This window comes from Oncorhynchus clarkii, chromosome 13 (assembly GCF_045791955.1).
Source record: "Oncorhynchus clarkii lewisi isolate Uvic-CL-2024 chromosome 13, UVic_Ocla_1.0, whole genome shotgun sequence".
NCBI lineage: Eukaryota > Metazoa > Chordata > Actinopteri > Salmoniformes > Salmonidae > Oncorhynchus > Oncorhynchus clarkii.
In genome coordinates, this window is record NC_092159.1 from 55,485,273 (window position 1) to 55,501,799 (window position 16,527).

Consider the following 16,527-nt stretch of genomic DNA (forward strand, 5'->3'; position numbering starts at 1 on the left):
TAATCTCAAAACCAGCTGGAACAATACACAGACAAAAAGACCCCTGCTGGGGTCTAACAACCATGTATTGGAAAGTAGACAGGAAACCATTATGTTCACTTTAGTAACATCTTTAGGGTTCCCGAGTGGCGCAGCAGTCTTAAGGCACTACATCTCAGCGCAAGAGGCGTCACTGCAGTCCCTGGTTTGAATCCAGGCTGCATCACATCCGGCCATGATTGGGAGTCCCACTTGTGGACAATTGGCCCAGGGTCATCCGGGTTAGGCCGTCATTGTAAATAATAATTTGTTCTTAACTGTCTTGCCTAGTTAAATAAAGGTTACATTTACAAATTCTAAAACCATTATGGGTACTGTAGGACATCAGCCGCCACTGTTGAAATAAAGGGTTAAGCCGGCATTTCATTGTACTAAACCATGTGTATATGACAAACCATCACCTATCCCACTTCTTTAACTACTTACACATCAATTGGTTCTCAAGTTGTGCATTGCAGATTTATGGTGCTTCAGTGAAAAAAACACTCAAGCCGCAAGACCAACCTCTTAGTGGTCTAAATGAGGTCATGGAAAGCAGAACGTCATCTCTCAATGTGAAACTAGGGTCCAGAAACAGCCAGGCTATAAACCCCAGTGGCGTTGCCATGACAAGGGGCTGATTCCACACAGGGGGGAAGAGAGTGTACAGATGTTAAATATGTAGAGACTGAACAGTGTTGCATCACATACAAGTACCCATGAACCTTGTGCAGTACAACTGCATAACGGATCCTGACCAGGTTGTCACTTTAACACATCTGACTGTGTGTATTCTGTGTGTGTGCGTTCCAACACGTCGTCCCCTCCACTACTTTTATCCTGTAATGAATCTAGCCAGAGAGGACATGTGACTGGGTTGTCACATGAGACCAATGGAAGAGTGATGTAGCCAACTACTTTCCTCCATGATAGAAATGCATCTCAGCACACACACTCAGTCAGTCAGTAGAAAGACACAGAGGGGTCATGTTCATTAGGCACCAAATAGAACAAAGAAACTGACTGAAAATGGCTAATTGACTATGTGGACTTGGCCAATAAATGCTTATTTTTATTTTACGTTGCAAAATGTTTTATTTTGTGTGCCATAATGAATACTGCCAGGGTCTCTGCAGCAGAAAGACAGACTCATTTACCCGCCAACAGATAACATTCTAAGTGAAGTCAGGGGTTAGCTGAAACATTAGGAGTCTCCCAGCCCAGGGCCAGCAGACAACCTACATCACAAGGTCAATGCATCAATTAGATTTTTAATGCCGTTTTCAGCTGTTGGGATTTCAGAACCGGGATAGAATATGAAACCATTGTTGATCAAAGTTCTGCAGGCCTGAATTCAATTAATCAGATGATCAGAGACCCTTAAAATACATTTCTAGTAGTTCAATACCATTTTGATTGAGCCTCAACGCAAGTGTAACACAACAACTTTCATTAGCCTAGCTATATGGTCATTCTCAATGTACTCTTGCTAGGCACTCAAAATGGAGGCGGTAAACAGAGTCACCAGTCAGTGTTCTCTTACCTCCACGCAGGTCTCAATGTCAGAGTACTGGTTCATGATGGGCAGGATGGTCTCCATACTGCTGTGTTCTACCAGGTCTGACTTATTCCCCACCAGGATCAGTGGTACCCTGCAACAACATCATACATGATCTTATATGGGGCGGCAGGGAAGCCTAGTGGTTAGAGCGTTGGACTAGTAACCGAAAGGTTGCAAGTTCATATCCCCGAGCTGACAAAGTACAAATCTGTCGTTCTGCCCCTGAACAGGCAGTTAACCCACCGTCATTGAAAATGTATCCATTCATTCAAAAGGAAGGTGAATTTCATTGTCATTACCATTGGAGGAGAAAGGCAGTTAGGGCTCTGAGAAAACAATCATGAGAATTCATTGTCTGAGAATGTCTCAAAAAGGAATATTTTGTCCTCAGGGGTCCAATAGATTGTCAGTGTCACCTAACAGATCAAACCTTCAAACTACAGTATGTTATACTAAACTCTAACAGTAATCCTGGCAGACTTAGCCTTGACACCGGATCCTATTAAAGAAATCCAGGCTCAATCCAAGACGTTATCTGGCTGTCTGCCGGAACACACAAAGCAGAATGAACACTATGGTCCTTTAAAACCTACTGTATGTAAAATGCAGTGTTCTATATGGAAAATAAACATGTGATTCTAGGTGACAACATAAGGCTAAAAACATTAGGACAGTTTTCCTCAGAGAATATAGTCCGCTCCATGTTTTGTTCCCTTGCCACGATACCTCAGAGTATCGTGATACTGGTATTGTGACAACCCTAAAATCAATGTTGTTTGGCTGTCTGCTGCTATACAAACACTCAACATACTGTATAATGGTAGATTAAATCAATGTTGTCTGGCTGTCTGCAATTCAACTTACAGCTAAGAGGTGACAACAATGTCCATGACCTTCTGCTTCCCATATGGAAAACTGAAAACGGTCTTTTTTTCATTTGACCCCTTTTTCCTCCCCAATTTCATTGTATCCTAATTGGAAGTTACAGTCTTGTCTCGTCGCTGCAACTCCAGTACGGACTAGGAAGAGGCAAAGGTCGAGAGCCGTGCGTCCTACAAAACAGGACCCAACCAAGCCGCACTGCTTCTTGACACAATGCCCACTTAACCCGGAAGCCAGTCACACCAATGTGTCGGAGGAAACACACCGTACACCTGGTGATCTTGTCAGCGTGCACTGCGCACCGGCCCGCCACAGGAGTCGCTAGAGCGCGATGGGACAAGGACATCCATTCCAGCCAAACCCTCCCTAACCCGGACGACGCTGGGCCAATTGTGCCCCGTCCCATGGGTCTCCCGGTCCTGGTCGGCTGCGACAGAGCCTGGACTCTAACCAGGATCTCTAGTGGCACAGCGATGCAGTAGACCACTGCACCACTCAGGAGGCCGTATCACACAGTATTACATTACATAGCCATTAGTCATTCAGTAACCTTTCCTCTATTATCACACTGATATGGAGTAGGTTACACAAACAGGTACAAGGTAGTGTACTTTCCCTTGTCTATGACATAACTGGTCCATATAGCAGGCTGGTCTTATAATGAATGGCATGTCATTGAAATGACTTGACACCCGTTTCAATCTACTAAGTGAAATGTGGCAAAGCTGTCAAAAACTACACCAGCACTTTAGGTGTTGGTGCAGTCATTTCCAAATGCACCGGGGATTTAGTAACAGACTGTATACCCCCACTGTCCCTGACCAAGGGGACACACACACACACACACCACAAGCACACTACACACACACCTGCTATCCTTGTCCGTCCTGTCGTTTATGAGGGGAATCCAATGACTTGTCACCTAGAAGAGAGAAAACACGTATCAAACCCTGTTACAGCTGCACTGCCAAAACTCAGAACACAGGCCTGCCCTGCGCTCTCTTTAATTCAATATGGCCGACATGGTGAACAGAGTTAACAACGTGTAGGCAGTGCGCTGTTACTAAATCAAGACATAAAATGTCAGAGAGAATGCTTGGTTTATAAACTGACCTTCTCAATGGACTTCTTGTTGTTGACTGAGTAAACTATGCAAATAACATTTGCCTGTAAAAAAGAGAGAATGTTATTCTACCTTGGTGGGGATAGATGTTTACTTTATGGGGATAATACAGGGTTAAAATGGTATCCTACCAACCTTTGATATTTCTTGATACAACTGCTCGTCTGACTGTTCTGCTTCTACAGACACAAGACAACAACATCAAAGACAGTATGATATTGTCTTGTCAATCTGACACGTCTCCTACTCCACTGTCGTAAGTACTGTCAGTAGAGCACAGTTTCCAGCCATAACATGCATTGACTGAATCCCAGTTCCGGAAAATAATAGTCTGTCTGTAGGGGCAGTCTAGTAACACTGAACAGTGTTCAGCATTAAACATTCAGTATTTATTGACGTTCAGGCTGTATGGTCTGTGGAGTTACCTGAGTAGTCCACTATGTGTGTGGGGACTCTCTCTGGAGTTACGTCTGCTGGGATGGTGATCTCCTCTGCTCGAAGGGGAACGTCGTCAGGGAACTCCTCGCTGACCAGTGACATGATCAGAGACGTCTTCCCCACTTTGGCTGTGGAGACGAGAGGACAAGTGTGTGAGTCAGACAGAAGCATCAGTGTGTGATTGCAATCAGGATAGCCTGATTCCAGATCTATTTGTGCTGTCTTGCCAACTCCTATGGTCATGTGACAATGACAGTGACAATGACCATAGGAGTTGGCGAGACGGCACAAACAGATCTGGAACCAGGCTACAATGAGGAGATACTCCCTGTGATGGGAGACATCATCAATTGAGCTTTAGTGTCACCTCTCAACATTGTACCATTCAATGTGCAGGTTTCAAGGTAATGTCACGTGGACAAGTACAGTGCCATGCTGTTCTTTGCCAGCTCTAACCCCAACAATGCAGTAATCAATATCAATGTTGAACAAAAACGAACAAGGTGGAGCAAAAACATGAGAAATAGAAATAAGAACATGAAGTAAGTATGCTATATACATGGTCAGTTCCAATAGCATATTTACAATGTGCAGAGATACTGATAGGGGTATATATGTATAGGGGTAAGGTGACTAAGCATCAGGAAATATGATAAAAAGAGTAGCATATATGATGAATGTATGTGAGTGCGTGTGCGTAGAGTCAGTATAAATATTTGCAGCCCCAGGGATGTGGATGGGGGAGTGCTCGCCCCCTCCCCCGTTTCCTGTAGTCCAAGATCAGCTCCTTGGTCTTACTGACGTTGAGGGAAAGGTTGTTGCTCCGGGACCACACTGTCATGTAACTGACATCCTCCCTGTAGGCTGTCTTATCGTCGCTGGTGATCAGGCCTACCACCATCGTGCCGTCAGCAAACTTGGTGTTGGAGTCATGTGCAGAGTACAGGACGGAACTAATCGCACACACCCCTGTGGGGACCCCGTGTTGAGGGTCAGCGTGGCGGAGGTGATGTTGCCTACCCTCACCACCTGGGAGTGGCCCGTCAGGAAGTCCAGGATCCAGTTGCAGAGGGAAGTGTTCAGTCCCAGGGTCCTAAGCTTGGTGACGAGTTTGGAGGTGACAAAGGTGTTGAACGCTGAGCTGTAGTCAATGAACAGCATTCTCACATAGATATTCCTCTTATCTAGGTGGGTGAAGGCAGTGTAGAATGAATTTGAGATTGTGTCGGCTACGGCTCTGCATACATTACAGACTGTTAGACTGATGTGTTGAGTGACTGAAGTGTGAAGATAAGAGCAGCTGGCAAGCATGAACAGGGACTAGTTAAGTGTTGGAGTGTCTTATTAAATTCCATGACTTGATTGAATCCAGCACCATAGAGCACAGCCAGAGGACACAGGGCTGCAGATACTGCACAGAGAGTTGCAGTTCTGATATGGTGCACAGCCAGAGGACACAGGGCTGCAGATACTGCACAGAGAGTTGCAGTTCTGATACGTTTCAACATGCATCCTTTTTTCCTACCATAACCATTGATCTAACGCCAATGGAGGGGTTTTATCAAGCCGGGTTCAATTAGCCTGCAGTAGCTTATTATGTTGAGTCAGATCAGTGAATGGGCTCTTGCTTCAAGGGCGGTAGGACAGTTCACCAAGTTCAAGAACAGGGGCAGCCTCTGCAGGTGCATGGAAAGGACTTGTATCTATGGACACTTGAGCTGTGTTTACAGTCTGGCTGCCCAATTCTGATCCTTTTAGACTACTACTTGGTCTTTTGACCAATCAGTTCAGCTCCTTTTCCATTAATTGTGAAAAAGATCAGTAGTGGGCTGTCTGTGTAAATGCATCCTTGGTTGCTGAGTGATATCACCAACGTTAGCATACACACATACGGTTTTGGCTGCCCTCTCAAGGGACCTGTCAGCAATGCCAAAGAGAATGTGTCAATGTAGGTCAGCCAGCCAGTTGCATCTGATAAACAGATGTGAGTGAAGAACACAGGGCAGAAAGGAGGACAACCAGCATGTTGTCACAAGTTCCTTTAAAGGTCTCAGTTCTATCACATTCTACCCAATTTACCAATGTGATCATTGACAATAGTCACTCTCAATTTTTTTTTTTATGACATAGCTTAAATATATATGCATTGTGGATATGGGAGAAGATGAATGTAAATGAAATAGGGCCCTAATTTGCAAAGTGCACTAGATGTGGCAACGGGGATTTGGGAGAAGTGTATTGTGGAGGCCAAAAGTTGCAATGTGGCCAAATGGCTAAAATACACAAATCTGAGCAGAACATGATTTCTACTGGTTCCATGGAATGTCAAGCTGACAGTGTGCACGAGGACAGATCGATAGTGCAAAGCGCGTGCAAGGTTGAGTGAGTGTTCTATTGATACGATCCTAACCTACATTACTAGCTAACTAGTTAATTACTGTGGCTAGAAGTTACACCAAACATACTTTAAATAACTACAGCTACTGTGTGCGTATTACTAAGTGAACGAACCAACAGTCTTTATTAACTAGCCATTCACATTTGGCTGCGGCATTTGCTAGTTAGCGAGGTATGTTGTTGGCTTAACATCTTCACAATGTCACATTGAATCAGTTCGATTCAATGGTATTCTTAGTTGTGCGGTCATACAAGTACAAAACACAACCTAGGTGTACATTCGTATATACCCTGTATTTTGATTAATTGAATGTATTCGCGGAGTTAAGCTAGCTAGCATGCTAGCTAATTACTGTGTAGGCATCAAGCGCCAGCTATATTTAATGAATCAGCCACTTACGTTCCCCAACGAGTAATATCCTCACGTCCTTCCTCATATTTGCAACTTTTTTTAATTCACAAATCAATAAAGTCTTTGTTGTTTCATAAATATCATATATTCTTTGATGCCGCCCTACAGCAGTTTATCTAATGCCAGGCCTGCGCAGTTTAGACTGCGCTGTCAAACTGTGGTCGGCGCCTATTTCTTTGTAGGACAAAACGGACGGAGGAATTTATCCGTTAATTTGTTATATTTTCTCTCGCTTCTTGTACAATTGAAGTTCCACGCTCAACAGCGATACACATTTTTGTAAATTACATAATTGTTTAAAACGCTATATTCCTTTATTTTCTGTACTTTCATGACATTTTGCACGAAATATTTCAGACGCACGCCTCCTCCAAGCTGACCTCCAATACCCGGCAACTACGGCAAACAGTAGCAGACAAACGCTGTCGAAACATACTAGACAACGCATCTGCTACCCTCTAGCGCTCATGTGGTGACATTGGCTTGGAATTCAAATGTAGTGGCTTGATTTGATTGTATTGTGAAATGATAAAGGAGGCAGGGATTCAATTGCTCTCAACTCAGAAGACGCTGAGGGCTCGAATTGAGGGGGTATGTGAGGGTATGGCATACCCTTTGTTAAAGAAAAGGGCTAAAAACATACCCTTCTAATACATAGTTGTTATATTATCACAGTTTTTATTAGTAATCACAGTTGGTATTAGATATTATTCCAGTTGATATTAATTTTATAACATGTACGCACACTCACTTCCTTTCTCATAGCAACAGAATTGACCTGGTTTCACACACACAACTCTGCCATTTTAATAGGTAAGGTTTGAGAATAACAATTTTACCTTCCATGCCGAGCAAGGCATCTAGTTTGTCCATCATTTGTGGTGAGACAGTACTGCCCCAATTCATCTTTCAATAATTCCAGTAGAACCATGTATCTGCATTGTAAATAAACAACCCACAGTCCTAGACATTGTCCTCCAAGAAGTAATATATTTAGAGGCCTGCTGTCACTAAGGGGGATACATTCAATGCAGTGATACTGGAAGTTTTCTTATATACTGAACAAAAATAGAAACACAACATGTAAAGTGTTGGTCCCATGTTGCATGAGCTGAAATAAAAGATCCCAGAAATGTTCCAGATGCACCAAAAAATGTATTTCTCTAAAATTTTAGGACCACCACATCCGGCTTCTTCATCTGGGGGATCATCTGAGCCCATCCCCACCCGGATAGCTGATGAAACTGTGGGTTTGCAAAACTGAAGAATTTCAGCACAAACTTGCCAGAAACGGTCTCAGGGAAGCTCAACGTTGTGAATAGAGTGCCCCATCGTGGCGGTGGGGTTATGATTTGGGAAGGCATAAAGCTACGGAAAATGAACACAATTGCATTTTATTGATGGCAATTTGACTTCATAGAGACTCCGTGACGAGATCCTGTCGTGACCATTGTCGTGCCATTCATCAGCCGCCATCACCTTAAGTTTCAGCCTGATTATGGACGGCCTCATGTCGCAAGGATCTGTACACAATTCCTGGAATCCAAAAAAATCACAGTTCTTCCATGGCTTGCATACTCACCAACCATGTCACTAATTGAGCATGTTTGGGATTGCTCTGGATCGACAGCGTGTTCCAGTTCCCGCCAGTATCCAGCAACTATTGAACAGCAGTGGGACAACATTCCACATGCCACAATCAACAGCCTGATCAACTTGCGAAGAGGATGTGTCACGCTGCATGAGGCATATGGTGGTCACACCAGATACTAACTGGTTTTCTGTATCTGTGACCAATAGATGCATATTTGTATTCCCAGTTGTGAAATCCATAGATTAGGTCTGAATTAATTTATTTCAACAGACTGATTTCCTTATTTAAACTGTAACTCAGTAAAATCTTTGAAATTGTTGCATGTTGTGTTTATATATTTGTTCAGTGTAGATGAGTCTTCAGAGTGGGTTTTGCAGCCAATGTTGGTGGAATCTCTCTCTCGAAAGTCAGCTCTCTCTCAAAAGTCAACTCTTCCCTCAGCTCTCTCGAAAGTCAACTCTTCCCTCGGATGTTGGCTTCAGCTGAAACAAGACAAGCCAGAAAAGCGTATATTAGGTTATTCACCATATGGTGTATGAATATATACTATGTACAGTACGTGCATAGTGTGTATGTGTGTGTGTCAGGGGGTTGGTGGCTCCTTCATTTGGGAGGACGGGCTCGTGGAATAGGCTGGAGCGGAATCAGTGGCATGGTATCAAATACATCAAACACATGGTTTCCATGTGTTTGATGCCATTCCATCTGCTCCGTTCTGCCCATTATTATGAGCCGTCCTCCCCTCAGGAGTCTCCTGTGGTGTGAATACTGGTGACATGACTCTTACTGGTGTAGTCCTGGGGCTGCATGGGTTTAGAGATGACCTCTCTGAGGGCCTCCACCCACTCTCTCTGTTCCCTCTCCTGCTCACACATGAAGACAAACTGGCGGTCCGGCGTGTCCACTGTGACTCCACACCTCCACCGGTTGCCTCTGGTCCTTTTGGGAATGCACTCACTCACTGAGTAACCATTGGTCTCTGTGCCGATGAACACAACTCCCAGCTCCTCAGCATCCTGTAGTAAACAGACACACACAACATGTTGATAGTGTAGAGATTAGGATTCGAGGGATACACACAGGTACACAGCGAATATACACACACACACACACCCTTTTGAGATAATGAGGAGGTGGACTCCTTTCTTACCAGCTGGCTTTTGAAGTAAAGGAGCTTCCTGTCTTGGGAGTCCAAGATGAACCATCTCTTTTTGAACGTCTCCTTTTGCTTCCCAACAAACACACTTTATTGTCACAGTGTTCATAATGCCATTACATTGTAACAACCAGGTCACTTTACGTTTCTTCTATCCAATGTCATTATTTAGTATGATAATCACAAAGTAACTACCTACCATAGGACCTGTCTTCTCCATGTATCCTTCTTTGAGGTAGTTTCTGGTAATTCTAGTCCTCAACTGTCAGAATACACATAATGAAGAGGAATACAGAAGAAGCATTTATAAGCATCAATTCATTTATTGCTAATTGCAACAGTAGTTATTGATTGCTATGGTTGCTGAATATGTCCTTAGGCACTAGGAACCACTGTCTGTTCTTTAGGAAATATTTACATCTAAATGTACTGGTATTCTGCAACATAAAACCAAGCCAATAGTTACTGGAAATACTGTCTTGTGACACCCTCTCAATGTTGAAACGTGTTGAACTTCCTCTAATGCATTGATTCATTGAAGTATGTCTTCACACGGCATAACAACACCCTATAGTTTCACGTTTTATTAGTCGTATGTACAGGATACACGTGGTATAGACCGTCCAATGAAATGCTTACTTGCAAGTTCTTTCTCGACAATGCAACAACTATAAGAAATAAGATTAACAGCATAAAGTAAATGGCTCAGTAGAATATAATAGACATTTTATCATAAGTATAATAATGGAATTTATAGTATGTTTACACCCTAAAGTGAATGGTCTACAGGGGACAATAAAAATACCAAATTCATGTGGGGGAGACATTGGTAGCCTCTGATTTGACGGAAATAGAGATACTGTGCCGGTACAAACATGGTTGAAAAGAAGGGCATATACCAGAGAGAACTTTACTGAAATATAGTCTAACAAACACTTACTTCTTTATCACTTCCTGTGGGGTATGCTGTTTTCAGGTAGGCAAAGCGAGCAGCTCGAATGGCATTAAACCAGTTGACAATCTCCTGAGCAGGGAAGACTAGTAAGCTTTACACACTGATATACAGCATAATCTGCTACAGGGGGATGCCATAAAAACTATCTCCAACCAACTGTGAATACAAGCAGATCAACAAAGATCTCAGACAAAAATACTAACAAAAGCTTGTTTTGCAAAGTTGTAAATATTTTAGCATGGCTTCTTGCTCACTTATCCACTTCCTCGTGTTTTGGATGAGGCCATGTGACGGCAAACGTCTTTCTCTTATCTCAACTGGTAGTACCAGGAGATCAGTTTGTGATTTATCCAACTCCTCTGTACTTTTCACTTTCATAACAAACATATGGCAAAGGAGTTGTATAAAACACAGTGACAGATCTTTGATCACCAGGCTATACAAAAGCTACTCTTCTATAATAAAGAGCGAAATACAGAGAAAAATGCCCACCTCTCCACTTTCGTGGTAGACAAAAATACTTCTGGTGTGGCTGTCTTTCTGGTAGGTAATCTGCAGACCATGGGCGTGACCAATTTTCTCAGGTTGAAAGGTCACATTCACGTCTTTGATGGAGATGAGCGCTTTGGGCCCTTTGGACGGCTGAGGGCGTAGAGTGATGATGTGTACAATGCAAGCCCAGTGAAAATTCAACAATGTGGCTTAACTATTTGTAAGCCTGACTTGAGAGAAAACTGAACATATGTCATAGTCAAATTATGTTAAGATGATTCACAAGTGAACCCCTGTAAATTTTAGCAGAGCTATGGCACTGAACTCTTTTCACCTTTCAGTAGACACATGTCCAGGAGGGGGTGTATTTGAGATGGGAGTATCTAGAATTGACAATTGATAAATGCCATTGGATGAGGTAATGTTTTGGTCCTAAGTGGTACCAAGAACGAGATAGGAACTTTATTTAGGAGACCAAACTGAACAATAATGTATAGCTAATGCTATCTACCTATGGGATACTTCTCTTTCAAGTAAAATGTTCTTTGTGTAATGTTCCTAAGATCTGTTATTTGTCATGTGAGTTGAGATGGGTGTGTCTTGGCTATAATTGATACTAAGAACTGTTTTGTAAGCACTCTCAGAGAATTCATTTATAGACACTGAATTGATCTGAGAGTCACAGGGCTATGGTGAAGCTCATATATCATTAAATATGGACTTTATAACATACTCTGACTTGTGTGTGGTTTGCTCTCTCAATGTTTAGTAATACAGGAAATGACCACGACAGGCACTGACTGCACTCTTTTCACCTTTCAGTAGTCACACGTTCAAAGTATGTGACCATTAACAGTTTAGAAATTTGGCCGTGCAGCAAGCTACCCAGCATGTCAATGACCTCACACTTACATCCTCCTTGTTGAAGTAAGCCAGGGTGAATTCCTTCTCAGACAGAACAAACTTCCTTCTCTGAAACTGTCCCTTCTCCTTCCCCTTCTTCCACAGCATCCCTTCATAGAAACCTGGAATGGAAACCCAAAGAAGTGTACTCTGTTACGTCTCCGTAACTCATCAATACATGTGGGTATGCCTCATGTCTCTGTGTGTGGTTTTTACTCAAGTGAACGATGCTCTGCTATAGGTCCACAGAAGTGTCAGTGTGACAAGAATAGGTTTTTCTTGTCAGTGTACGATGAACAAACTACATTGACCCTGCAAAATGCCTCACTGTGGACAATATTTCAATGTATGTCATTTAGCAAACGCTTTTATCCAAACCGACCTACAATCATGCGCGCATATATTTGTCATGTAGAGGTGGCCCTGGGAATCAAACCTACTATCCTGGCGTTTCAAGAGCCATGCTCTATCAACTGAGCTACAGAAGACCACAATTAAAATAATACAGAAATATAGAAGAAATGGCAGAGGTTCTCTGTGTTATAACATGTGATTTGAACGTCCACAGACAAGCAGTAAAGCCAGTTCACCTGTCGTGTAGGCCAGTGGGGGATACTTTGTCTCGCCGGTAAATTCCATCCTCTCATATTTTGCTCTTATCCACTGCTCCCTTAAGACGCTGGGGGTAAAAAGGATGAAATGTTCTACAGTTTCACAGGCTTATCGGATCCTTGAGTCCACAGTTTCTCCTGCATTGTTTTAGACAGGGTGAATAGAAACCCTAAGTATTGTCCATTGCATTTGTTTTTCTTAAACCTTCAAAAGACAAATACTTTTTCATTGGGAGGGAGAGACAACAATGGACTGACTGGTTAAATGATTTATAATTCCATTGTCAGAAGTTCCACTTCTTTATTTTTTTAAACAATACAATCCTTTCCTTCCCCTTCCTACATTGATGCGCAAAGTCAGCATCCTTCAACTTCCCTAAATCCTGCCATTCGTTTGTACAAAAACGAGTGCCCAGTGCCAAGAGCACTTGTCAGTGAAGTAGTGAAATTACCTGGGATGGCAATACTTACGCACAGTCTTCTTGCTGGGGCCGGTAGTAGAATGCTGGGACTGCTTTCTCATAGATGGCTCTGCCTGTGGCATTTCCATTGGTTTTCATGAACTTTGTACCCAAACAAACACCCCAAAATAAGGAAATTGACAGAGGACATAAATACATTGTATTGATTAAGATTGCAAACCAAACCAGTACCCAAAGTGGTCCTCCAAGATGAGAACCAGGAGTGAAATTGACATGTAGTGGTCACAAAACCTGGTCTTGAAGAGATACTGGTTGTGAAGGCTTTTATTCCACCCCAGCACAAAGTTAATGATCATTTGTTGATGGATTGATCTGGTTAGTGTTGGGCTGGAACGAGACACCTGAACACCCTGTAAGATCTCCAGAACCAGGGTTGGTGTTGACCCCTGCTGTAAGAGATCCATTCATTACCTTCACTAGCTCGTCATCCCAGAAGTCGAGCCGTATGGATTTAACGCGGCTGATGTTGGACAGGTTGCGGTGCACTCCAGAGCAGTTCAGACACACAAATACACCCAGCTTATAGGACGCCCAGTCAGGATCTATACAGTGTATGCAGAGGACGGGAGGATCACCAGAAAGAGACAAGACTCAAGATCACTCAAAACTCATGGAAAAACAGATCAAAGAATGAATGACCATCTCTGTGTGGTGTCACTCAGCACTGAAAATCACAGATATCTTTCAAAATAGTCAAATGGTGCTCAGGCCAGACCTGGTTATTCTGTCACCTAGGCAAGACAAAAATATCACTGCCCCTGTAAAACTAAAAATAGTACCAGTAAGCAAACTGATGTTGAAAAGACGTATTTTCCAGATGTTGAAGTTAGGTTCTGAATGAAAGATGAAAAGACGTATTGTCCGGACATTGAAATCAGGTTCCATTTTGGTTCTGAATTAATGTTAAAAATATATATTTTCCCAGAAGTTGAAAACACGTATTTTCCGGACATTTGAAATCAGGTTCATTTTCCGTTCGGAATTAAAGTTGAAAAGGGGCAGAACAACAGATTTGTACCTTGTCAGCTCGGGGATTTGAACTTGCAACCTTTCAGTTACTAGTCCAACGCTCTAAGCACTAGGCTACCCTGCCACTATGTCAACATCATTTATAGATGTCTATGTTTGGGCCAAATCAACGCTTATCCAGGCCAGATCAAAAACCAACGTCCGTGGAAATCAAGGCCGGGCTGGACTGCACCAAAAAACAACTGCTGGTCCGTGCTTGCTGGGGTGTTGCCTACCCTGTCCACCTGCAACGTAATTTTATGAATGCCCATCCATGTGTTAGGCCCACCATTTGTAAAACAGGCTGTTGCATTTGCTTTATTAGTCCTGATTCCTGTGACTAATCAATTAGGCTATTTAAGCTCTAAATATCAGCTACCTAACTTTATCAGGAGTTATCCTGAGCCTATTTGCAATGTGTTTACACCACAGGAGGTTGGTGGCACCTTAATTGGGGAGGATGGGGTTGTGGTAACGGTTGGAGCGAAATAGGTGGAATGGTATCAAATACAACAAACACACGGTTTCCATGTGTTCGATGCCATGCCATTCCATTTGCTCCATTCCAGCCATTATTGTGAGTCGTCCTCCCCTCAGCAGCCTCCACTGGTTTACACAGCAGGAAATGCAGAAGTATTTTATTTTTCACTATGATCAGCTCATCAAAAACAAACTTGAAACCACAGATCATGACAATTTAGCTCCTATGGTGAAAGTCCTGAACAGCAGTTGTAGCCTGATTATCCATTCCATATTTCCCATTTTAATTTGACCGGTCCTTTTTTTAGGATATTGTAATGAGCCTGTAAGGCCACCGAAACTCACATGTAGTTTGTTGACTCACAAACATTCGAGTACGATTATTTCCCATAAAATGATCAAATTGTAATTTACTTGGATGAACACAGTGCACCCAAGCACTAACCGGAAACACACAAGCGCCTCTCGAAAAACTCTCCCTCAGCATGCCCCAGCGTCATCATCACATACAGTAACTAATTTGCATAACATAGGCTGAGAGACGCTCGAATGTGTAAGCGCATTACAACGGTGTGTTCATAAATTAACTTTGGAGTGCCAGAGTGCACTCTGGGCGTTCGTAAATTCATAGCATTGTCTGATTGTCTGTTCATAAATTCAGAGCGTTTCGCTCCCGGAGAGCACTGGCTGAGGAGTAGGGTTGATCCGAGCGTTCTGACCTCATAACTCAAGCTAACTTGGCTAGCTAGCCACTTCCAGACAAATGAGAGAACACCTCATTCTGGCAATTGTAAGGCTGTTTTCATGTTATCTAGATCGTTGGCGACTAACTGTGCTGCTGGCAACAATTTAATAACTTGTTTTTGCCGACGTTTACTGACAACTGTCATATTCAACGTGTGTTGCGCGTTGGAAAATGCATGTTACTCTGCGCTCTGACACACAGACGAGAGTGCTCTGAAATGGGAGTAGATCGCCAGAGTGAATTTACGAACGCACCTAATACGTTGTTGGTTAACATGTCAGCACATTTTTTTATTTGATTGGGCGTCATTTAGTTAGGCTATTTGATCGGAAAAACCTGCATGACGTCTCACTACATTGTCATAGCTTTTATCTCCAGCCTGTGGGCTACAGAAAAGGTCACATACCATATACGCTACGATATCTGCTATATGATTTATGTTAATCATTTTTTTGGACGGAAAGTTGGTGGAGTATGGCAGTCTCTCCAACAGCACCCCAGAAAGGCGCGCTGGGAATAGACAAGCTAAATATTTTGCGCCCCTGCCTATAACAAAGTGGGCACTGCTTATCACAGGGCGGCATCAGCGCTCACCTAAAAAGCCCATATGACACTGGTTGAGAGAAATTGACATTGTTTTGGGGCTAGAATTACGTGAGGTTGGAGGTGCGTCTTGGTCAGTTTAGCGCAGAAAATGACACCCTCTTCAATCTTCCGCCATAAGCGGTCGCCTAATGAGCGGGCAAGCCTTGTAGGTAGAAGTTATTGTTGAGTAGTGAGAAAGCGATGTCTACATGACACACACAAGCATTTACCCTATACATGACTATTTAACACACCACACACATACAAGTCAGAACATGGGCTGAATTATTTAATGTGAAGAAATAGTACACTTGGCAACTTCATCCCCAACTCTTGAATTGACTAGGATTTAAATGGAACTACATTGTCACTCACCCGGCGCGCTACAGTCTGCGCATTGGTTGTTTTCTGGCAGTTTCCCCAATTCCAGCAAAATCGTTTTGTTTCTGTCTTTGTTTGCCATTATTTTGCGAATATAAATCTGTATCGAATGTAGGAAATATTTTGGTTAAATATGAGTGTTGTAATTAGCCATTTACGTAACGAAATACAAATGTTGACGTTTCTGTGAGTTTGGACGAAAACTGGAACGTGTTACAGTACATAAGACCACGACGAACGTAAAATGCTTGTGATTTTTGTTTTGTAACCTCCCACTACAGAAATGAAAACATGACGCGTGTGG

General features: G+C 42.8%; 2 protein-coding genes and 1 pseudogene across 2 annotated transcripts; 1 reads left to right on the top strand and 2 right to left on the bottom strand.

The window, feature by feature from the left end:
• LOC139423593 (sterile alpha motif domain-containing protein 9-like) overlaps positions 1 to 57 on the top strand; it is a 14,107-nt pseudogene extending 14,050 nt beyond the window's left edge.
• A 1,489-nt stretch (positions 58 to 1,546) lies between these two features.
• Positions 1,547 to 7,212, bottom strand: LOC139423594 (mitochondrial Rho GTPase 1-A-like). The gene is made up of 6 exons (XM_071175180.1): positions 6,820 to 7,212; positions 4,010 to 4,150; positions 3,720 to 3,763; positions 3,575 to 3,628; positions 3,331 to 3,383; positions 1,547 to 1,670 (listed from the first exon to the last, which is right to left on the bottom strand). The coding sequence occupies exons 1-6, from the start codon at positions 6,854 to 6,856 to the stop codon at positions 1,547 to 1,549; spliced, it is 453 nt and encodes a 150-aa protein (XP_071031281.1). The 5' UTR covers positions 6,857 to 7,212.
• A 277-nt stretch (positions 7,213 to 7,489) lies between these two features.
• LOC139365121 (arf-GAP with dual PH domain-containing protein 2-like) lies at positions 7,490 to 16,475 on the bottom strand. The gene is made up of 11 exons (XM_071102529.1): positions 16,218 to 16,475; positions 13,436 to 13,566; positions 13,014 to 13,105; positions 12,522 to 12,610; positions 11,941 to 12,053; positions 11,029 to 11,178; positions 10,522 to 10,605; positions 9,781 to 9,843; positions 9,576 to 9,653; positions 9,213 to 9,441; positions 7,490 to 8,907 (listed from the first exon to the last, which is right to left on the bottom strand). Exons 1-11 carry the CDS (start codon positions 16,303 to 16,305, stop codon positions 8,879 to 8,881), a joined length of 1,146 nt encoding a protein of 381 aa, XP_070958630.1. The 5' UTR covers positions 16,306 to 16,475; the 3' UTR covers positions 7,490 to 8,878.
• Between the last annotated feature and the right edge of the window lie 52 nt (positions 16,476 to 16,527).

Bases quoted from the DNA above. Each gene is read 5' to 3' on its own strand.
- LOC139423594 (XM_071175180.1), bottom strand. From the start codon at position 6,856: ATGAGGAAGGACGTGAGGATATTACTCGTTGGGGAAC. The intron at 3,629-3,719 runs GTTGGTAGGATA...TCTTTTTTACAG, and splicing joins TGTATCAAGAAATATCAAAG to GCAAATGTTATTTGCATAGT. The intron at 3,384-3,574 runs GTCAGTTTATAA...TCTCTCTTCTAG, and splicing joins ACAAGAAGTCCATTGAGAAG to GTGACAAGTCATTGGATTCC.
- LOC139365121 (XM_071102529.1), bottom strand. From the start codon at position 16,305: ATGGCAAACAAAGACAGAAACAAAACGATTTTGCTGGAATTGGGGAAA. The intron at 10,606-11,028 runs GTGGGCATTTTT...TTCCCTGCTCAG, and splicing joins TCTACCACGAAAGTGGAGAG to GAGATTGTCAACTGGTTTAA. The intron at 8,908-9,212 runs GTAAGAGTCATG...GTCTTGTTTCAG, and splicing joins GCAGCCCCAGGACTACACCA to CTGAAGCCAACATCCGAGGG.